This window comes from Cherax quadricarinatus, chromosome 4 (assembly GCF_038502225.1).
Source record: "Cherax quadricarinatus isolate ZL_2023a chromosome 4, ASM3850222v1, whole genome shotgun sequence".
In the NCBI taxonomy this organism is placed as follows: Eukaryota; Metazoa; Arthropoda; class Malacostraca; order Decapoda; family Parastacidae; genus Cherax; species Cherax quadricarinatus.
In genome coordinates, this window is record NC_091295.1 from 27640191 (window position 1) to 27665322 (window position 25132).

The following is a 25132-nucleotide window of genomic DNA, read 5'->3' on the forward strand; positions in this document are numbered from 1 at the left end:
TTAAAGTTTAATAAATGTGCCATTAAGGTAGATGTAGCCATTTACCTATGGAAATACTGTAAATTATGCCAGGGTTCTGAATGACAGATTGGAGCAGTATAACCAGTGTTAATACTTTATAATAGAATTGGTTTGCTTGTATTTTGCTTAACATGGGTAAATATTTGTATTTCAAACATACTACTTATTTTATTTCTATTATGTAAGAACAGAACCTGAATAAGCACAGCTATGAATGAGAGGTACAGTAGGGCCCCGCTTTTCAGCGTTCCGCTAATAAGGCGATTTCAAATTATGACCAAAACTTTCTATACGGCAAGTGGTCTTTCAAATATTGCGCGGGCCACTCGGTTTGTTTACATTCACCACGAGCACATCTCTCTATTATGTAATAATAATCACTCTTGGGCACATTAAATGTGTAATTTTATGTCAATATAGACATTTTCATTAATCTATCTATGATATTTTCTTCGAAATTATATAAGAAACAAGTTACATAGTATATAAACATGCTGTTTATATGCTATGGAGGTGTGGTTGCCAGGTGGTGGGAAAACATTACATAATACGTACTAATAATAATCACTTTTGAGCACATTAAATGTCTTATTTTACATTAATATAGACATTTTCATTAACCCATCTATTATATTTCTTCAAAATTATATAAGAAACACATTACATAACATAAAAACATTTTATGTTTATATACTAAGGAGGTATGGTAGCCGGGCGGAGGGAAAACATTACGTCACTCCCTTTAATACATAATGCTTTTGTTTACAATTCTCAGCATGAATTATTCATAACTTATCCCTTTGTTTATGATGACATCTAAAGGTAGTTGTTATAAACGATTAAACTCAGTGAACATGGTCTGTCATTGGTATTAATATGGCTCTGGGCCACATTAAATATCGTGTAGCTATGTAGGTAGGTGTAGGTATGTAGGCCAGGTGGACTACATACCTACATACCTAATTATATGTATGTGTACCTGTGCCTAAGTAAACTTACTTTGCTGGCATGTTGGTACACATTAAAATCACTAAGAGTGTCTTATTAGTCTTGAAGATGCCATATTAATAATAATTAGAATAATTATGGTAATAACACAATAATAATCGCTGAGGAGCATTAAATATCGTATAAAAAGTTATTATAGACATTTTGCTTAATCCATCTAAATACACCCCACAGTAGAATAAATTAACATAAATATGAAATGTGGTAGCCAGGTGACTTGTGGTAGCCAGGCGACTTGTAGTCCAAGATCAGAGAAAATGTGTCACTATAATATTTCTGGGGGTAACTAGAAAATTATTCCTTTCGTATGCCTTCACTCAGGGTGTCATTTCTTCTAAAAATGGTGTTACATGAGAATGGGAGTGTTTCTCTTTATTTATTCTGCTGTATCAATGTGGAGACAACTTGTACACAATGTAAAGTGACAAAAACCAGACGCATTCATATAGTTTGTTTACATTATGTGTGGGTGGGGTGGTGAGGGCTGCCCTTCATGGCTACCCATACTTCCCAACCTGACTTCATACAAATAAAACTCACCTCTCACCCTACATTAAGACTACAAATATTTTAAGGTAATTAATGAGTGTACTATATATGCATTTTATCGCTCTAGGGAGATTAATGTCGTAGTAGGTATAAGTGCCAATGGCCAGGCAGGATGCCTGGATGCCATTAACCTTTTCAGGGTCCCCAGGCCCTCTTGAGACTTGTTCTCAGGGTCTGCAAATTTAAAAAAAAAAAATTATTTTTTTATGAAAAGATAGAGAATGTTTTCCCTATCATAATGACACCAAAAGTATGAAATTTGATGGAAAAATTACGGAATTATGCTCTCGCAAAGTTAGCAGTCTCAACAATGTTTACGCATCGGCGATTTTGCCCACTTTGAGCCCTATTTTCAGCCAATTCCAGTGCACTAGTTGACAAAAATCATAACTATTTCGCTAGAACATTTTTTTCTATTGAATGAGTACAAGAAACCACCCATTTACCGATTTCAACTATCCAATAAAGTGGTCAGAATTTAGCAATTTTGCCAATTTCACACAAATTTCAAAAGATGCCAATTTCCGAGTAGGGTCCAGAATAAACAAGACAGACATTCCTGGCACTAAAATAACAAGTTCTCTACTTGTTAGCCACGTCCCCAGACCCCTCTTATATTTCTTTGGCTTTCCACTTTGAATTTTTATTCTTACAAATTATTATTATTATAATCAAAAAGAAGCGCTAAGCCACAAGGGCTATACAGCGCTTATTCTTACAAAAAATAGAAGATTTACTGTTATGCAGACTACTGCATTAGTGTAGAAATGGTATAAATAATATCAGTGCACTTGTGAAAGAATATTAGACTCACCAGTTAACGTGTATTGGACGCTTGGCATGATTTGTTTAATTTTGAGCTTTGGTAAAAATCGAACATTTCTGCTACTTTGAGCTCAATTTCAAGGTACTTTTCATTGTAAAACCAGTCAAAATCATCTCAATTTCTGTAACACGTCTGCTATTCTATAAAATGAGACCAGGAAAACTAGAATACAAAAATAAATACCATATGAAAATACAGTGCAAAGTTGCTGTTTTAATCCAAAAACAAAGTTTTTTTTCTCATTACGCATTGTGTGCTGCAGGATTTTTTTTTATATTGCGCACACTGACCACATAGACCAATTCGTTCATATGTAGGCCTACCAGCTTTCTCTCACTAGATTTCAAATATTTTAAGGTAAGTAGCCCTTGTGGCTTAGCGCTTCTTTTTGATTATAATAATAATTTAAGGCAAGTAATGCGTCTACTGTATATGCATTTTATCGCTCTATGGAGCTTTAAGCATCGTAGTATAGTATGTGTGGGTGGGGTGCCCAGGAGGGCTACCACACCTGACTTCCTAGAGTAAATACTACTCACCTTTTGCCCTACATTAAGACTACAAATATTTTGAGGTAAATAATGAATATACTGTGTGTGTATTTTACTTTTTAATGCCTAGTTCTATTGCTAGCTTAATATACTTAGTGTAAACTTGTTATCTGGCATTTATATGCATTTATAAATGAAAAAAATGGAGTTCTGCTTTCCGGCAGTAGCCTTGAACTTAACCTACTGAATAATTGGGGCCCTACTGTATATTGTACATTACAAATAAGGGTTTGAAATCACCCTTTTGAAATATATTAATATATATATCTGATAGTTAAAATGTACAGATATTCGAGCATTTATTATTAGATGTTAAGTTTTTGAAATAATGCAAAAAGTTAAGTAATTATATTTTTTTTTTTTTGATATATAAAAGGTTATTATCTTTATTTACTAATTTATGTAACTGATGTGGGCTATAGTTATTTGCTTTCTCACTTCTGCAAGGAAAACTTAATTGAAGATGTATTTAATTGCATATAATAGCTTACAAATACATCCCTCTAGTATGAGACATATGAAAGGGTTAGGATTGTCTGACGTGCTATTCAAATTATCAAGATATAAAAATTTAATTATATTTTGCCACTTGACTTTCAGTAAGTAATGGTAAGGCACTGCATTATTACTTTTTTTAATTATGTATTTACTGTTGAACTCTTTTGAAGTATGATGTAATTGTAATCACCTTGATGAATGTATTTTTCATCATGTGGTGAGCAACAGTATTAATACTTATTAATACCAAAACTCAATCGGTTTCTGTTGCTTTCTAAACGGCAGTCCAACCCCAATGAATCACAGGAACCAGCTGCAGAAGAAGGTGATCTGTAGGCTAAGGTTGTCCCAAGGTCTTGCTGCATGGATAGAAATGTTTTCTGTTCAGTTTTTCTTTGCTTGATCATCAGAAGAGTATATTGTAATGTATTTTCATTGTTTTTTATAGGGAAGTCATCAAAAGATTTTTTTTTCAGGGATAGCTATAAATTTAACATTTTCAAAAATAGCACTTATTCTACTAAGATATAACAAAAGTTTTTTTGTATGAGAATCCACCAATTATTTCATTATTACTGTAGTTAATATCTAATAATTTGTATTGTTTTGGTGTGTTAAAAAATACAGTAATTGCCAGTTATTAAAACTGAAATAAATTATTTCTTTTATATTGGTTTTATACAGATTCTATAAACAAAATGGCTTTTCTTCCCATAAAAAATAAACAAATATTTAAAAATCAAGTGTCCATAATGATGCATGTTAGTATGGAGCTTGTGTACAGTAATATTTGTGTAGGAATATGCAAACTGGTACACCACTTTGACAGTGATATTTATTACAGGTTAAGAGAAATTGTGTATATTTTGTCAGGTACTGTCTTCAGCTGATGTCCTGTCAGTGTTTTATCACTTTGTATTAATCACACTTAAACAAACTGATAATATATCCAATCAAGGATAAATTTCTTTGCCAGAAGAAATACTTTTGGCTTTAAAGCTTTACCATTTATTTATTAAACTGTTATTCATCTAACTTTCTTTTTCACTATGATGAGCATTGATAATAAAAAATCTTTTGAGTGTGAGATGATGTCTGAAAGCACCTTACTTTTATAAATTTACCTTGATAAAAGAGTAGATGTGCACAAATGTTTGTCACAAATTTATACTAAACTCTTCTGATGTGCAACAACTATGCAACTTTGAATTATGCATGATCATTTCTAATATATTTTTATTGCATATTTGCTATATAATTGTATATCTTTTTGTTGGTGTTTACAAATATTTAGAATAATTAAAATCCCCTTTATATTTGTTATTCTTTCCAAAAATTATGGAAAACATTGATAGATTAAAAGTGAATGAAACATTTTTAGTAAATCAGCTGAAAGTTTTTCTTGTGCTTCTTAAAACTTTCAGATCCTTGAATGGTCATTTAAGGAATCTTCTTCAAAAGTTAACTATAATGTGTATGAAATTGCAGATGTGACCAAACCCAGTTGCCATTACATTAATAGGTGTAGAGTTAATATTTCTCTGATGCAGCCAAAAATAGCTATTAAAATTTAGTTGCTGTTTCTTAGGAGATAGAATAATCAATAAAAAAACTAAGCATTTAAGTCAATGAAGTCGTATTTTTATGTTAGGAGTTATTACTACAGCATGGCAAATCACTATTCAACAACTGGTCTTACACTACTGTTAACTTCAATAACACTTGTATGTGAACAGTATAAAACTGTGTGAAAGTGCTCACCCATTTTTTTTTTTTTAAGAAATCGGCCATTTCCAACAAGGCAGGGTGACCCAAAAAGAAAAAAAAAAAAAAAAAATTCTATCATTCAAAACTTTCACCATCACTCATACATAATCACTGTCTTTGCAGAGGTGCCCAAATACGACAGTTCAGATGCCCTTCCAAACTGCCAGTATCCCAAACCCCTTAACTGTCCAAACGTAGATCTATGTTCTTACCACTAGCGTTCCAAACGTAGATCAACGTTTTATTTTTCCTTCCTCCAAATTTGGCACGATTGGTCTAAGATGCATGGTCAACATAGAATGGGTCTTAACCCTCAGTTTGCACTGTATTAAAAAAATTTGGGATCATTTAGTACCTTGTGGGAGCACCAGCTAGAGCAAACAGTGCAGCAAACACCAAGGATTCACTGATGTCATATCATATTAACACTTCCCTTTTAAGAGGAAAGTGTCATCTTGCCAGAATGTCCTATAACCTATGCCCTAAGTAAAAAGAAACAAGTCTGGATCTGTAATTTTGGCAGGCTGGCTGATTGACTGTCTCTATCTCACGGGAACACACACGTAAATACAATTCTACATAGTGTAAATTACCTAGGATAACCCAAAAAATCCAGACAAAGTGCTATACTGTGCATGTAGATAGTGATCGTGTTTATGTGTAAGAGTGAAAAATAAAGCGAAGGCTCATCAAATGTCACCACTGTCATCAGCGGAGAGATAAGATTAGATAAGACGATGCTCATCATTGTCAGCAGTGGAGAGAAGAGATAAGACAAGTGACACACACTGGCTTCAAGGGAACTTATTATTATCATCATCATAATTATTATTACTTCTTTCTTTCAACTTACCAGCCGTATCCCACCAAGGTGGGGTGGCCCAAAAGGAAAAATTAAAGTTTCTCCTTTCAAATTTAGTAATATATATAGGAGAAGGGGTTACTAGCCCCTTGCTTCCAGCATTTTAGTCGCCTCCTACAACCCGCATGGCTTACGGAGGAAGAATTCTGTTCCACTTCCCCATGGAGATAAGAGGAATTAAACAATAAAGAGGTTTTGTGTGCGAGGGGCTTGGACTTCCAGCAGGCATGCGTGAGCGTGTTTGATAGGAGTGAATGGAGACAAATGGATTTTAATACTTGACGTGCTGTTGGAGTGTGAGCAAAGTAACATTTATGAAGGGGTTCAGGGAAACCGGCAGGCCGGACTTGAGTCCTGGAGATGGGAAGTACAGTGCCTGCATTCTGAAGGAGGGGTGTTAATGTTGCAGTTTAAAAACTGTAGTGTAAAGCACCCTTCTGGCAAGACAGTGATGGAGTGAATGATGGTGAAAGTTTTTCTTTTTCGGGCCACCCTGCCTCGGTGGGAATCGGCCAGTGTGATGATAATAAAATAATAAAAAAAACAAGAACTAGAAAGAAAATAGAAGAAAACCCAGAGGGGTATGTACGTATATCCTTGTACATGTATGTGTAGTGTGACCTAAGTGTAAGTAGAAGTAGCAAGATGTACCTGAAATCTTGCATGTTTAAGAGACAGAAAAAAGGACACCAGCAATCCTACCATCATGTAAAACAATTACAGGCTTTCGTTTTACACTCACTTGGCAGGACGGTAGTACCTCCCTGGGCGGTTGCTGTCTACCAACCTACTACCTAAATATTATTATTACTTATAATTATTATTATATGCACCAGTGTATCCAAAACATTGCTGGGACCTATAAATACTGTGTATATGTATTGACAAAAGTAGGTAAAAATGTTCACCTGTCACTGTGTGTCTGTCTATTTGAGCACTATTTCAGCACCTAATATTAGGACCAGAACAAAGATTAACTTTGAAATCACAAGAACTACTACAAATTGTCATTATCAGAACATAAAAATTACACAAATTAAAAAAAATATGAGGTAAAAAGGTATATCGGCAACACATCTGCAAGTGGCAGCACTTCATGTTGCCGTCAGATGAGTGACAAGTGCCGACTTTGTGGCCTTATATCTCTGTAAATACTGACTAGATATTTTTTGTTTTACATTACTTTATGTAAAAAAAATGTCCTCTTCATTTAAAAAAAAAAAATTATTTTTTTATTTTTCAAAATATTCGGAGCACTGGGCAAGAAAATGTAGATCTACATTTGGACAGTTAAGGGGTTAAAATGCAAGCACGTACTGCTCATTTCCAGGACTCAAGTCCGGCTAACCAATTTCCCTGACTCCCTTCACAAAATATTACCCTGCTCACACTCCAACAGCTCATCAGGTCCCAAAATCCATTCGTCTCCGTTTACCCCTATCTAACAAGCTCACGTACGCTTGCTGGAAGTCCAAGCCCCTCGCCTACAAAACCTCCTTTACCCTCTCCCTCCAACCTTTTCGGGGCCGACCCGTACCCCGCCTTCCTTCAGCTACAGATTTATACACTCTCCAAGTCAATCTACTTCGTTCCATTCTCTCTAAATGAACAACCATCTCAACAGCCCCTCTTCAGCCCTCTGACTAATACTTTTAATAACTCCACACCTCCTAATTTCCACACTACGAATTCTCTGCATAATATTTACACCACACATTGCCCTTAGACAGGACATCACTGCCTCCAGCCGCCTCCTTGCTGCAGCATTTACAACCCATGTTTCACACCCGTATAAGAGTGTTGGCACAACTATACTCACATACATTCCCTTCTTTGCCTCCATGGATAACATTTTTTTTTGTCTCCACAGATACCTCATTGCACCACTCACGTTTTTTCCTTCATCAATTCTATGGTTAACCTCATCCTTCATAAACCCATCTGCTGACAAGTCAACTCCCAAACATGTGAAAACATTCACTTCTTCCATACTCCCTCCCTCCAATGTGATATCCAATTTTTCTTCATCTAAATCATTTGATACCCTCATTACCTCATTCTTATCTATGTTCATATTCAACTTTCTACCTTTACACACCCTCCCAAACTCGTCCATTAACCTTTGCAACTTTTTTTTTTAGAAACCCCCAAAAGCACAGTATCATCAGTAAAAAGCAACTATGTCAACTCCCATTTTGTATTTGATTACCCACCGGGTAATCAAATCTTCTCTCCTACACACCCTAACCTAAGCCTCCCTATTGTCATAAAAGCTTTACAGACTTTTGTAACTTACTACCTATTCCATATACAGTGGAACCTCGGCTTAGGAATTTAATCCATTCTGTGACCTGTTCGTATCCTGATTTGTTTGTATGCTGAGTCAATTTTTCTCATTTAAATTAATTTAAATGCAATTAATCCGTTCCAGCCTCTCAGGAGGCATGACAAAATAATGCTAATATCAACTCTACAGCTTAGTTATCTATCACAATTTATCTAATATTACATAGTAAACAATATTAATAACATAGAAACATGATATTTACGTACTCTAGAATGAATAAAACAGGCCATAATATGGCAAGTGATGCCGACGCCGGCAGCAGCAGAAAGCATCCGCCATTTACTCTCCCACTCTAGTATCTTCCCAGTCCATAGCCCCACACCTAGCTTGTGTTTATCTATGATTAGTGGTGAGGTTGTCACATATGTAACCACAAGTGTGGTCAAGACAGATGTATATATAGGTGAAGACATGATCACTGTGCCCAGTGGTGGTGGTGGTGGCGGCCAGCTGCCCTACTCTATGCTGTTGCCTTCTTTTTCTCCAGCTTTTTTCATAGTTTCTAATCGCTTCCTGAGCTTCTTGCTGATTGTATGCAAATACAACCTGATTGAAATGACTTAGTTTCAATATATCATGGAATTACCCAGATAACTGCAATCAAATCTCTGTCTCGGATTTTTGTCATGGGACAAAAATTACCTGGGTGGGCTAAATTGGGATGTCCTGACTATGGGTCAGGTAGGTAATCTTGGTTGCCAATATGATGTTTTTCAGAGCATAGTTCTAGCTGCCCAGACAACTTTTGTTCTGAGTAGGGAAATTAGATCTAACAAAAATGATCCCAAATGGATGAACAATAGATTAAAACACCTCATTGGTCAAAAGAGAGGCATATATAGTCATATCAAAAGAGGGGATGGGCAGTTAAGAAATCAGTATATTCAATTAAAGAAAGAAATAAAGAAAGGAATAAGAAAAGCAAAAAGGGATTATGAAGCTAAGGTCACAAGGGATTCAAAGACTAACCCTAAAGGGTTCTTTCAGGTATACAAAAGTAAGATTAGGGACAAGATAGGACCACTTAAGAGTAACTCTGGTCAGATCACAGACAGTGATAGGAATATGTGCGAAATTCTCAATACCTACTTCCTCTCAGTTTTCACCCAGGAAAATACTAGCGATATTCCTGAAATAATAGATTATGTAGAACAGGACGATAATAAACTATGCACAATTGCGGTAACTAGTGACATGGTCCTCAGACAAATAGAGAAACTAAAACCTAACAAATCCCCAGGTCCTGATGAACTGTTTGCAAGGGTGTTAAAGGAATGTAAAGAGGAACTTAGCATACCTTTGGCTAATCTTTTTAACATATCACTACAAACTGGCATAGTGCCTGATAAGTGGAAAATGGCAAATGTAATACCTATTTATAAGGCAGATGACAGGTCCTTGGCTTCGAACTATAGACCAATAAGTCTTACCTCTATAGTGGGAAAATTTATGGAATCAATTATTACCGAAGCAATTCGTAGCCATCTTGATAGGCACAGACTGATTAATGAATCTCAACATGGTTTTACAAAGGGGCATTCCTGTCTTACGAATTTACTAACTTTTTTCACTAAGGTGTTTGAGGAGGTAGACCATGGTAATGAATATGATACTGTGTATATGGACTTCAGTAAGGCTTTCGATAGAGTTCCACATCAGAGGCTGTTGAGAAAACTTAAGGCACATGGAATAGGAGAAATTTTTTCCTGGGTAGAGGCATGGCTGACAAACAGGCAGCAGAAAGTTTGCATAAATGGGGAGAAATCAGAATGGGGGCACATCACAAGCGGTATTCTACAGGGGTCAGTGTTGGGCCCGTTGTTGTTCACAATTTACATAAACGACATAGATGAGGGAATAAATAGTGACATAAGCAATTTTGCCAATGACACCAAAATAAGCCTTCCAATTCATTCTAATGAGGACACTAGAGCACTCCAGGATGATTTGAATAGACTGATGCAATGGTCGGAGAAGTGGCAGATGCAGTTTAATATAGACAAATGCAAAGTTCTAAATGTTGGACAGGAAAATAACCATGCGACATATAAACTAAATAATGTAGATCTTAATACTACTGATTGCGAAAAGGATTTAGGAGTTCTGGTTAGCAGTAATCTAAAAGCAAGACAACAGTGTATTAGTGTTTGCAATAAGGCTAATAGAATTCTTGGCTTCATATCTAGAAGTATAAATAATAGAAGTCCTCAGGTTGTTCTTCAACTCTATATATCCTTGGTTAGGCCTCATTTAGACTATGCTGCTCAGTTCTGGTCACCGTATTACAGAATGGATATAAATGCTCTGGAAAACGTACAGAAGAGGATGACAAAGATAATTCCACGTATCAGAAATCTTCCCTATGAGGATAGACTGAGGGCCCTGAATCTGCACTCTCTCGAAAGGCACAGAATTAGGGGGGGATGTGATCGAGGTGTATAAATGGAAAACAGGAGATGTAAATAGCGTGCTGAAAATTTCCAGCCAAGACAGGACTCGCAGCAATGGTTTCAAGTTGGAAAAATTCAGATTCAGGAAGGATATAGGAAAGCACTGGTTTGGTAAAAGAGTTGTGGATGAGTGGAACAAACTCCCGAGTACCGTTATTGAGGCTAAAACGTTGTGTAGTTTTAAAAATAGGTTAGATAAATACATGAGTGGGTGTGGGTGGGTGCGAGTTGGACCTGACTAGCTTGTGCTACTAGGTCTGATGCCGTGCTCCTTCCTTAAGTGGAAGTGGCCTGACTAGGTGGGTCATTGGGCTAATCAGGGGGGGGGCATGGACCTGCTTTGCGTAGGTCAGTGGGCCTGCTGCAGTGTTCCTTCTTTCCTACGTTGTTATGGTCTTATGAGTGGGTGTGGGTGGATGTGAAATGGACCTGATTAGCTAATAGGTCAGACACAGTGCTAATCCCTTAAGTGACCTTTCTGACCTCACTAGGTCAAGGTATTGGCTTAAGCCGGTGAGGAGAATTGGAGCTGCCTCGCATAGACCTATAGACCTGTTGCAGTGTTTCTTATGTTCTTATGAGGGCAAATATTCTATTAGTGGGATGGATCTGTGAAAGACCTGCCTAGTATGGGCCAACAGGTCTCCTGCAGTGTTCCTCCTCATGTTTTTTTTTTTTCTCTCAACAAGTCGGCCATCTCCCACTGAGGCAGGCAGGGTGACCCAAAAAAGAAAGAAAATCCCCAAATAGAAAATACTTTCATCATCATTCAACACTTTCAACACACTCACACATTATCACTGTTTTTGCAGAGGTGCTCAGAATACAACAGTTTAGAAGCATATACATATAAAGATACACAACATATCCCTCCAAACTGCCAATATCCCAAACCCCTCCTTTAAAGTGCAGGCATTATACTTCCCATTTCCAGGACTCAAGTCCGACTATATGAAAATAACCGGTTTCCCTGAATTTTTTTTTTTTTTTTTTTTTTTTTCAACAAGTCGGTCGTCTCCCACCGAGGCAGGGTGACCCAAAAAAAAGAAAGAAAATCCCCAAAAAGAAAATACTTTCATCATCATTCAACACTTTCACCACACACACACATTATCACTGCTTTTGCAGAGGTGCTCAGAATACAACAGTTTAGAAGCATATACGTATAGAGATACACAACATATCCCTCCAAACTGCCAATATCCCAAACCCCTCCTTTAAAGTGCAGGCATTGTACTTCCCATTTCCAGGACTCAAGTCCGACTATATGAAAATAACCGGTTTCCCTGAATCCCTTCACTAAATATTACCCTGCTCACACTCCAACAGATCGTCAGGTCCCAAGTACCATTCGTCTCCATTCACTCCTATCTAACACGCTCATGCACGCTTGCTGGAAGTCCAAGCCCCTCGCCCACAAAACCTCCTTTACCCCCTCTCTCCAACCCTTTCGAGGACGACCCCTACCCCACCTTCCTTCCCCTATAGATTTATATGCTCTCCATGTCATTCTACTTTGATCCATTCTCTCTAAATGACCAAACCACCTCAACAACCCCTCTTCTGCCCTCTGACTAATACTTTTATTAACTCCACACCTTTTCCTAATTTCCACACTCCGAATTTTCTGCATAATATTTACACCACACATTGCCCTTAAACAGGACATCTCCACTGCCTCCAACCGTCTCCTCGCTGCTGCATTTACCGCCCAAGCTTCACACCCATATAAGAGTGTTGGTACTACTATACTTTCATACATTCCCTTCTTTGCCTCCATAGATAACGTTTTTTGACTCCACATATACCTCAACGCACCACTCACCTTTTTTCCCTCATCACTTCTATGATTAACCTCATCCTTCATAAATCCATCCGCCGACACGTCAACTCCCAAGTATCTGAAAACATTCACTTCTTCCATACTCCTCCCCAATTTGATATCCAATTTTTCTTTATCTAAATCATTTGATACCCTCATCACCTTACTCTTTTCTATGTTCACTTTCAACTTTCTTCCATACTCCTCCCCAATTTGATATCCAATTTTTCTTTATCTAAATCATTTGATACCCTCATCACCTTACTCTTTTCTATGTTCACTTTCAACTTTCTACCTTTACACACACATTCCCAAACTCATCCACTAACCTTTGCAATTTTTCTTTAGAATCTCCCAGAAGCACAGTATCATCAGCAAAAAGTAACTGTGTCAATTCCCATTTTGAATTTGACTCCCCCAAATTTAATCCCACCCCTCTCCCAAACATCCTAGCATTTACTTCTTTTACAACCCCATCTATAAATATATTAAACAACCATGGTGACATTACACATCCCTGTCTAAGACCTACTTTTACCGGGAAGTAGTCTCCCTCTCTTCTACACACCCTAACCTGAGCGTCACTATCCTCATAAAAACTCTTTACAGCATTTAATAACTTACCACATATTCCATATACTTGCAACATCTTCCACATTCCTCCTCTATCCACTCTATCATATGCCTTTTCTAAATCCATAAATGCAATAAAAACTTCCCTAACTTTATCTAAATACTGTTCACATATATGCTTCAATGTAAACACTTGATCTACACATCCCCTACCCACTCTGAAACCTCCTTGCACATCCGCAATCCTACATTCTGTCTTACCTCTAATTCTTTCAATTATAACCCAACCGTACACTTTTCCTGGTATACTCAGTAAACTTATTCCTCTATAATTTTTACAATCTCTCTTGTCCCCTTTCCCTTTATATAAAGGGACTATACATGCTCTCCGCCAATCCCTAGGTACCTTCCCCTCTTTCATACATTTATTAAACAAAGGTACCAACCACTCAACACTATATCCCCCCCTGTTTTTAACATTTCTGTCATGATCCCATCAGTTCCAGCTGCTTTACCCCCTTTCATTCTACGTAATGCCTCACGTACCTCCCCCACACTTACATTCTGCTCTTCTTCACTCCTAAAAGATGGTATACCTCCCTGACCAGTGCATGAAATTACCGCCTCTCTTTCTTCCTTAACATTTAAAGTTTCTCAAAATATTCTCGCCATCTACCTAATACCTCCATCTCCCCATCTACTAACTCCCCTACTCTGTTTTTAACTGACAAATCCATACTTTCCCTTGGCTTTCTTAACTTGTTTAACTCACTCCAAAATTTTCTCTTATTTTCATTAAAATTTCTTGACAGTGCCTCTCCCACTCTATCATCTGCTCTCCTTTTGCACTCTCTCTTCACCTTTCTTTTACTCTCCATATACTCTGCTCTTCTTATAACACTTCTGCTTTGTAAAAACCTCTCATAAGCTACCTTTTTCTCTTTTATCACACCCTTTACTTCATCATTCCACCAATCACTCCTCTTTCCTCCTGCCCCCACCCTACTATAACCACAAACTTCTGCCCCACATTCTAATACTGCATTTTTAAAACTATTCCAACCCTCTTCAACCCCCCCACTACTCATCTTTGCACTAGCCCACCTTTCTGCCAATAGTCGCTTATATCTCACCCGAACTTCCTCCTCCCATAGTTTATACACTTTCACCCCCCTCTTACTTGTTGTTGCCACCTTCCTCTTTTCCCATCTCTTACTCTAACTGTAGCTACAACTAAATAATGATCCGAAAAATCAGTTGCCCCTCTATAAACATGTACATCCTGGAGCCTACCCATCAACCTTTTATCCACCAATACATAATCTAACAAACTACTTTCATTATGTGCTATATCATACCTTGTATATTTATTTATCCTCTTTTTCATAAAATATGTATTACTTATTACCAAACCTCTTTCTACACATGTATTACTTATTACCAAACCTCTTTCTACACATAGCTCAATTAAAGGCTCCCCATTTTCATTTACCCCTGGCACCCCAGAGTTACCTACTACTCCCTCTACAACATTTTTGCCCACTTTGGCATTGAAATCCCCAACCACCATTAATCTCACACTTGGTTCAAAACTCCCCACGTATTCACTCAACATTTCCCAAAATCTCTCCTCTACACTTCTCTCTTCTCCAGTTGCATATACGATTACTATAACCCACTTTCCACATCCAACCTTTATTTTACTCCACATAATCCTTGAATTAATACATTTGTAGTCCCTCTTTTCCTGCCATAACTTATCCTTCAACATTATTGCTACTCCTCCTTTAGCTGTAACTCTGTTTGAAACCCCTGACCTAATCCCATTTACTCCTCTCCACTGAAACTCTCCTACCCCCTACAGCTTTGTTTCACTTAAAGCCACTACATCCAGCTTCTTCTCATTCATAACATCCACAATCGTCTCTTTCTTATCATTTGCACAACATCCACGCACATTCAGACTTCCCACTTTGACAATTTTCTTCTTATTGTTTTTAGTAATCTTTACAGGAAAAGGGGTTACTAGCCCATTGTTCCCGGCATTTTAGTTGACTTTTACAACACGCATGGCTTACGGAGGAAAGATTCTTATTCCACTTCCCCATGGATATAAAAGGAAAAGTAATAAGACCAAGAACTATTAAGATAAAATCAAAGAAAACTCACTGCAGCAGACCTGTTGGCCCATACTAGGCAGGTCCTTCACAAACCATCCCACTAACAATATTTGCCCAACCCAATTTTCAATGCTCCCCAAGCAATAAGTTTTGATAATTCTATTCACTCATGCACAAGTCCCACTCAAACCAAATCATGTATGTGGGGAAGTACCCTGGCTGGTATGTGTGGGGAAGTACCCTGTCTGGTGTGTGGGGAAGTACCTGGGCTGGTGTGTGTGAGGAAGTACCCTGGCTGGTGTGTGTGGAGAAGTACCCTGGCTGGTTTGTGTGGAGAAGTACCCTAGCTGGTTTGTGTGGGGAAGTTACCTGGCAGGTGTGTTCTTACTTGAATTCTTTCATGTATCTCACCTTTACCAAAGGGCTGGCACTAGGAGCTTTCTTTTGGCCCATGGTGGCTTATGTAGCAGTTGCAAGCAAAAAAAACAATGAATTGTTATGAAATTTATCATATGAACACTTGGGGTGATGGTCACTCACCGAGAAACAATGCCACACTGACTCTGAATGGTGTGTGTAGGAGCCTTTGTGTGCGTGCTGCTGCTGGGAGGCCGCTCGGACGTGTTCCGTACGACCACTGAATTTTGAGGCAAATCACGAAATGCAAGGCTATATTTATATGAAAAAAGTTGCCGAAATTTGAAATTCACGAAGCGTGGGGCTCATGAAACTCAGGGGTCCATTGTATATCTAAAATAATGTGCATAAAATGTACAGTTATATTGCAATAAACACTGAAATTGAAGGAATTAAAAGTACAATTTTTACAATATTGTCCTTTAAGTCATTTATATAGAGGTCTTTTATATCAAGAGTTTTCTATAAGTGCTAATTTCCTTTTGACTCTAGCAATTATTCATGACCAGTATGGCACATACGTACATCTTTTGCTAGCATGACTACCAAACTACTCTATTAACCCTTTGACTGTTTTGGTCGTATATATACGTCTTATGAGCCACCGTGTTTGACATATATACATGTATACTCATAAATTCTAGCGGCTTCAAATCAAGCAGGAGAAAGCTGGCAGCCCCACATGTGAGAGAATGGGTCTGTGTGCACCATATAAAAGAAATCCTGCAGCACGCAGTGCATGAGGACATAAACTCCGACCTTTTTTTTAAATTAAAATGCCGACTTTGTGGTCTATTGTTGTATAGTATTTATGGTTGTATTCTCGTTTTCTTGATCTCATTTGATAGAATGGAAAACATATAGAAATAGAGGTGATTTTGATTGGTTTTCCTAGGAAAAGAACCTTGAAATGGAGCTCAAAGTAGGGGGAATGTTTGATTTTTGCCGATGTTCAAAAGTAAACAAATGATGTCATTTTCCAATAAATGTCCAAGTAGCCATTCTGATATGCAGTTATGAGTGGGTTGACATAATTTATACAATTATTACAATATTGCAGTAGTCTGTATAACAGTAAATCTTTTTTTTTTTTTTTTTTTAATAAAAATTCAAAATAGAAAGCAAGAGTAATATCAGAGGGGCCTGGAGACTTGACTGATGAACAAAGAAAATGTTATTTTAGAGCCAGGAATGTCTGCATTGTTCATTCTGGACCCTATTTTGAAATTGTCATATTTTTTAATTTTCATGAAATTGGCCAAATTGCAAATTTCTGACCACGTTATTTGGTAGTTGAAATCGGTAAATATGCAGTTTCTTGTAATTCCGTCAGTTTTCCATCAAATTTTATTCTTTTGGTGTCATTACAATCGGGAAAAGATTCTGTATCATTTCATAAGAATTTTTTTTTTTTTTTGGAAATTTTGCAACACCAGGAGACACCTCAGGATTTGGGGTTGTGACAGTCCAGGGGTTAATGGGAGGGGTAATTGGCTGTCTTATTTAATTGGTAGTAATGCACATGGTGAGAGTTGCTGATTTGGTAATTTACTTTAAGCTGAAAAACTGTCCATATACATGTGCCTAGAGGCTTTTCAGTCATGGCTTGCCATGTTTTCAGGCCATCCATGTGATGAAGTGTCACACATAATGGATAGCTGGAATTGTAATTCACTACCTAGGGACAGGGATATGTAACCTCTTTGTAGATCAATTTTCTTCACACCTGCTCTTTTGTAGTATAAACAGTAAAGAGTATTCTGTCCTAAAATAATGTTTTGGTATTTTTACACTGAACTTTTATTTCTCAGTTTTCTTGTAAGAGCTTTAAATGCCATAGAGGCTTTTCTATGAAAATGAGTGAGGTTGTTGCTCATGCACCTAGGTTATCCTCCTCTTAGTGTGGGCAGTATCTTTCTTTAACCCGTTGACTGTCACAACTCCCAAATTTTGAGGTGTCTCCTGGTGTCACAAAATATTTAAAAAAAAAAAAAAATTCTTATGGAATGATAGAGAATCTTTTCCAGATGGTAATGACACCAAAAGTACGAAATTGATGGAAAATTTACGGAATTACGCTCTCGCAAAGTTAGTGACCTCGGCAATATTTGTGAATCGGCGATTTCGCCCAATTTGAGCCCTATTTTCAGCTAATTCCATTGTTCCGGTTGACCAAACTCATAGCTATTTCTTTAGAACTCCATTTGTTCTATCGATTGAATACAAGAAACTGCCCATTTACCAATTTCAACTACCCAATAAAGTGATCAGAAATTTGTAATTTGGCCAATTTCATGCAAATTAAAAAATATGACAATTTCAAAATAGGGTCCAGAATGAACACTGCAGACATTTCTGGCTCTAAAATAACATTTTCTTTGTTCATCAGTCACGTCTTCAGGCCCCCTTGATATTACTCATACTTTCTATTTTGAATTTTTATTCAAACAAAAAATAGAAGATTTACTGTTATGCAGACTACTGCAATATTGTAATAATTGTATAAATAATGTCAACCCATTCATGACTACATATTAGAATGGCTACTTGGACATTTATTGGACAATGACATCATTTGTTTACTCTTGAACATCAGCAAAAATCAAACCTTTCCCCTACTTTGAGCTCCATTTCAAGATCCTTTTCATAGTAAAACCAATCAAAAACACCTCCATTTCTATAATGTTTTCCATTCTATGAAATGGGACTACGAAAATGAGAATATAACCATAATAACTATACAAAAATACACCTCAAAGTCTGTGTTTTAATCCAAAAACACGGTCGGAGTTTTTTATTTTCTCATTATGCACTGCTTGTGGCAGGATTTTTTTTTACACTGACCACACAGACCCATTCTCTCATATGTAGGCCTACCAGCTTTCTCCCGCTTGATTTGAAGCCGCTAGAATTTTTGAGTATATATACACACGTATACGTCAAACACACTGGCTCGTGAGACGTATATATACAACAGAAACAGTCACAGGGTTAATTCCACTTGAAGCTTGCATATAATTACATACCCCATAAAGCTTGTTTCCCTTAAGTTTATTTTCGCTCTGCATAATATAGTACAATATTGTAATAACAGTTTCACAAAATATTGTATACTTGTATACTCTATATTTGTATGTTGCTTAAAATTATATTTGGAATGATTGGGAGAATGAAAAATTGCTAAGGTTGATTGATAAACTTAGGAAGATATGTAAAGAAAGAAAATCAAAAGTGAACACAGGTAAGAGCAAGGTGATGAGAGTTAAAAGTAAAATTTGGGTAATGAAAGAGTGGACATCAGGTTGGAGGGGAGTGGGAGGAAGTAAACAGATTCAGATTTTTGAGAGTGGACTTGTCAGCAAATACAGTGGAACCTCAAATATCGAACTGCTCTCAACTCAACCAATTATGTAAGTGTATTTTTTAAGTGCTTTTGTAAGTGTATTTTTGAGGGTCTGAAATGAACTAATCTAATTTACATTATTCCTGATGGGAATAAATTCGTTCGGTAACAGCACTCGAACAGCCATCTGGAATGAAGAAAGTTTGATATTTGAGGTTCCACTGTATGTCAAAGAAAGATGAGGCAAGCCATAGAATAAACGAAGAGAAAAAAGGTGAGAGGTGCATTGAAGCATCTATGGAGACAAAATTTTTATCCATGGAGGCAAGAAGGAGCAATGTACCAGAGTACAGTGGTACCAACATTGTTATATAGATGTGAAGTGCTCACAAAACTGCATGGAAATTAGAGATCAGTGTGTGGGGTTACCATTAGTATAATTTAGAGGGCTGAGGAGGGGATTGGTGATGTAGTCTGGTCATTTAGAAAGGACAAAACAAAACTGGATGGGGTGGAGGGAAGAAGGGGTAGGGGTCATCCCAACAAACTCATTAAATGGATGATAAAAGCAGTAAGGTGTGGCAAAGGTAAGCAGCAACACTTGTAGTATATGAGTCACGGTATTTTTAGTCAAAATTTTGGTAAAAATAGTTCATATCGAGTCGAATCAATCTAGAAAGTGATATCAAGGAAAAAATAATGAATCGGTACTTAAGTAAATAATAATGAACCAGTAACCAAGGTAAATAACATAATGAGCCAGTAATTGAAGTAAATTGAGTAAGTAAGTTAATGAAGCAGTTAAATACCATACAAAATATACTAAGGAAAATGTAACAAAAAAGTAAGGAATAAAAGGCTGATAAATCAGATGACAAACTCTAAGAAGAGGTAGAATCATACAAAGCAAAAACAAGGTAGAATCATACAAAGCAAAACAGAGGTAGACTCATGCAAAGCAAAACCGAGGTAGAATTATACAAAGCAAAATAGAGGTAGACCCCTGCAAAGCAAAACCGAGGTAGAATCATACAAAGCAACACAGAGGTAGACTCGTGCAAAGCAAAACCAAGGTAGAATCATACAAAGCAAGGAAGAGGCAGACTTGTACAAAGCAAAGATGAACGTGTCTCCGAAGAAAAGGATGCCTTTACGCTGGTGAAAGACTCTTGATCCATGGAATTAAAGCTACTCTTCCCTAGGATCAAACCTGATGACCTCCCCTTCTCCCTCTTCCAGCACTACATGAGTCAGAGGTTTAGCTCTCCATGATTGTTTATATATTATATTTATGCGAGTGTATATATATCAAGCCATTATGGCTTGACAAAGCTCCTGGGGAGCAAAACGTCGCCACAATAAAATGTCACGTTAGTTGCACCTGTGTCCTTTTACCTAATAAGTGTAGCATACATAGCAACAAGATAAATCTACTGACAGGGATGAGATCACTGAACACCGGGGTACCTATTAGGCATTCTGTCTAACACGTGTGGCATAAACATGGTTGTGGCAACACAAAGAAGTGATGCATCTTATCCAGTTGTGTCTTTCCATTTGTGAAGTCACAACAGTGATGAAACAAATATGTTTGCCATTGTATGCTGGTAGTATCTGTTGCTTTGCATCACCATCATCATCATTAGGGGTTCATCAAAATAAAGTTTAAAGAAATCAAGTTCATCTGAATCATCCTTTAGGATACAATTCAGCACAATATTACTGTGTTGACAAATCGATGGGGATTCGACATCAAATGTCCATCCTCCTGCCAATCCTAGATGTGGTTTGCCGATAGTTGTGGGATACTTGCAACTGGTTGCTGTGGTGGTGGTAGTAGTTGTGTGTGTGTGGTGGATGCAGCTAGGTGGTGCTTGGAGTATTGGGTGTGGGACCTGACTTCCTCCCAGGGCTGGCACTGGTGCCACATGCTTCTTCGTCCCAGCACCCAGTGCTACATGCATTGTCAGCATTGCCCACAGTCCACTACCTATACCAATGGCATCACCACCACCATCACTAACTGGTATTGGGTCTCGTGATCAAATATATCCCTAGGGAATACCCCTAGAAATACCACCAGACAGCATGTAGCACCATACAAATCAACACTTTACTGGTGAATAATCATCTTCACTATCACTTGTCTGATCATCAGTTACTAGGAAATCAACGTCATCATTATTCACGTGTATATGTGCAAACCATGGGAGAGTATTAGCTTTTGCTTGATGGTTGGGGATCGTAGGGGTTTACAGTATTATTTATTTTTTATTTATTAACACATTGGCCATTTCCCACCAAGACAGGGTGGCCTGAAAAAGAAAAACTTTCATCATCATTCACTCCGTCACTGTCTTGCCAGAGGCATGCCTACATTACAGTTATAAAACTGCAGCATTAACACCCCTCCTTCAGAGTGCAGGCACTGTATGTACTTCCCATCTCCAGGACTCAACTCTGGCCTGCTGGTTTCCCTGAATCCCTTCATAAATGTTACCTTGCTCACACTCCAGCAGCATGTCAAGTCCTAAAAATCATTTGTCTCCATGTGCTCCTGTCTAACACTCATGCATGCTTGCTGGAAGTCCAAGCCCCTTGCATGCAAAACCTCCTTTACCCCCTCCCTCCAACCCTTCCTAGGTCAACCCCTACCCTGCCTTCCCTCCTCTACAGATTTACACACTTGAAGTCATTCTATTTCGTTCAATTCTCTCTACATGTCCGAACCACCTCAATAACCCCTCCTCAGCCCTCTGGTAATCCTGCACCTCCTCCTGATCTCCAAACTATGGATTCTCTGCATTATATTCACACCACACATTGTCCTCAGACATGACATCTCCACTATCTCCAGCCTTCTCCTTGTTGCAACATTCACCACCCATGCTTCACACCCATATAAGAGCATTGGTATAACTATACTCTCATACATTATTCTCAGCATTTCCCTGTCACCTTCAGTCACTTGTCCTCAAAAACCCTAAAAAGTCATTTCCAGAATTTATATCCATTGTCGGAACTGTCACTGGCAAGTAGTAACTGCTTTATTTGCCTCGGAGTGAGAGCATCGTGGTGGCATGCCATGAACTAAAATGGCACTCCCATGATGCATTGCTGCAGCCCCTATTATTTGTATACTGCGCACACTGACCACGTAGACCTGTTCTCTCATACCTAGGACTCTCAGGCCTATCATGCCAAATTTGAAGCTGCTACAATTAACATGTACGTACATACAGCCTCTCCTCACTTAGTGACGTACTCGTTTACCAATGACTCAGACTTAAGATGGGCTCTCTGACCAGTGTGTATACCTAAAAAATGTATATTACAGCTGATTTCCTCTATTCTGTTAAATACAATATACAGTACACTACTGTGTAAACATTTAAAAATATACCAGAAATGTTATAAATGGTGCAAAGGTGATATTAAAATAATATCAAAGATGGTTTACACAAACCCACTACCATTATAGTATGCTCCTCACTTAGCGATGAATTCGTTTACCGACGTGGTCTTAGGAACGGAACTCTATTGTTAAGTGAGGAGAGGCTGTATACCTAAGCACCACTGGCCTCAATAAGGTGACAGTGAAAGGGTTAAATAATTGCTTGCTTTTATGAACATTTTTTGTGGCAGGTTTGATCTACAGTACTATAATAGTCTAGTACAGCTAGCAGTGTCATTAAGTATTCATTTCAAATTTTTGGGATTGTTATGAAGTGAATAATTTATCTATTTTAATAATTTGAGATGAAGTTATTCAAGTTTGGTACCGAAAGAGAGACAATAGGTCCTAAATGTAAAGATTAATGTCACGTATGTTAAATTTATGTAAGTATTTATTGTTTTTGGCTTGCTTGGTACTTATACTGTATGTTACTTAAATTCAAACTTGTGTATGTGATTCATTTACTCAACTTTTGTATTATTACAATATATTTTTCATAAAATTTTTTGCATTCTTTTTTATTTATATGGTAACTAATCTCATTTCAATTGATAACTCTCACAGCTATTTGTGGATGACAGTGCAGCTGGTAAATTTAAATGAAAAATTGCAAATCTTGGTACATAAGTTTGGAAATATGTTTAAAAACTGAAAATGAATGCAGAAAAGAGCATGATGATGAGAATATGCAGAAATTTAGGGAATGTGAAGGAAATCAAAGTACAGTATTCTGATACTGAAGAGGTGGGCTGGTGTATAAAGTGACAAAAATTACAGAATAGATAAAGGAAAGAAATCTGAAGCATCTGCAGCATGAAATTTGTAAGCTGCTGATAAAATTGGATTGTATTAGAGAAGTGATGGTGACACATTTGTTCTTTGTGAAGTGTATTGTTGTAAATGAGGAGAAAACTGCAAGCAGTAGAAATGTATTGTTGGAGATCAATGTGTGGCATCAATATTATGCAGAGAATACAAAATAAATTAGGAGATGGTACATTGTGTTACAAAACTTTTAATTATGAGTGAAATATGAGTTGTTGAGATGCTTTGGTTATGAAGAATGCCTAGCAAGATAAGCTTATAAAGATGGTCTCTAAATTTGGAATGAATGTGGTGGAATGTGGGTACAAGGAAGGTTTGGAAGTTAGATGTTATCGAGAGGTAAAGGTCTAAACATTCGGCAGGCATGTGTGAGCTTCTTAGATTTAATCCATTAACTGTCCAACCATAGATCTACGTTCTCTTGCCCACCACTCTGAATATTTTGAAAAAAAATGTAATAATATAAAAAAAATTAGGGTCAATACTTACCAAGATATGAGGCCACGAAGTTGGCACTTGATGCTCACCTGATGGCAACAAGGAGTGCTACTGCTTGCAGAAATGGTACATATAATTTTTTTTTTTCAATTTTTTTTAATTTTCTCAGTTTTTATGGTATGATAATTATGTTTTATAATGGATCTTTTGATTTCATAGCTGATTGTTTAGACACAAATATTATGTACAAAATTATTAACCTGTAAATGGTCCAAACATATATATACGTTCTTACCGTTAGCGCCCCAAACGTAAATATACGTTTTATTTTTCCTGCCTCCAAATTTGGCACAATTGGCCTGAGATGCCTGGTCAACATAGAATGGGTCTTAACACTCGTGTGCACCATATTAAAAAAATCTGGGACCACTTAGTACCTTGTGGGAGTGCCAGTTATATTGAGTGCCAGCTAGAGCAAACAGTGCAGCAAACATCAAGGATTCACTAATGTAATGTCATATTAACACTCCCCTTTTAAGAAGAAAGTGATGTTAACCCCAAGTTTTGGGTCTATCTGTCTCTGCCTATTTCTGTCTGTATATCTCTATCTGTCTCTCTGTCTGTCTCTGTTTATCTGTCTCACAGGTACACACAAATACAATTAGTGTAAATTACCTAGGATAACCTAAAAAATTTGAAGTGCTATACTGTGCTTGTAGATATAATGCATAAGAATACCTGTTGGTTCACAGAAGCTCTCTCTGAGATATACAGAGAGGCAAGCAGAGAGACGGAAAGAGACAAGCAGACAGAGAAATAAGACAGAGAGACAGATAATCAGAGATACGAGCTCATCAAATGTCATCCCTTATCTCTGCACCTTCGCTGGTGCCCATCATATGTCATCTCATATCTGATCTTATCACTGCCCTCCCGGATGCTTGTTACTGAACACTTGTCTTACACATTGCCTCAAGTGAATTTCTTCCTTCTTCCTTCTTAAATAACAAAAAAAGGCATAATACCATGACTGGAACGATACACAAATAACCCACACATAAAAGAGAGAAGCTTACGACGACATTTCGGTCCAACTTGGACCATTTACAAAGTCACACTAACCAGAAGTGGAGCAGGACGGCTATACATAGGCAGGAAGAGGTGGTGGTGGTGGTAGTAGTAGTAGTAGTAGTAGTAGTAGTAGTAGTAGTAGTAGTAGTACAAGAATGGTATATAATACCGACAAGATGAAATTAAG

At 37.4% G+C, this 25132-nt stretch overlaps 1 protein-coding gene across 5 annotated transcripts in view; it reads left to right on the forward strand.

Moving 5' to 3' along the window:
• LOC128684148 (coronin-1A) overlaps nucleotides 1-25132 on the forward strand; it is a 214757-nt gene that overhangs the window by 150787 nt on the left and 38838 nt on the right. The window contains exon 12 of one of the 5 annotated variants that reach the window (XM_053770260.2): nucleotides 3739-3778. The exons of the other annotated variants lie outside the window; for them this stretch is intronic. Coding sequence (XP_053626235.2) covers nucleotides 3739-3778 — 40 coding nt within the window. The remainder of the gene's footprint in view (nucleotides 1-3738; nucleotides 3779-25132) is intronic. 5 annotated transcript variants of the gene reach the window in all.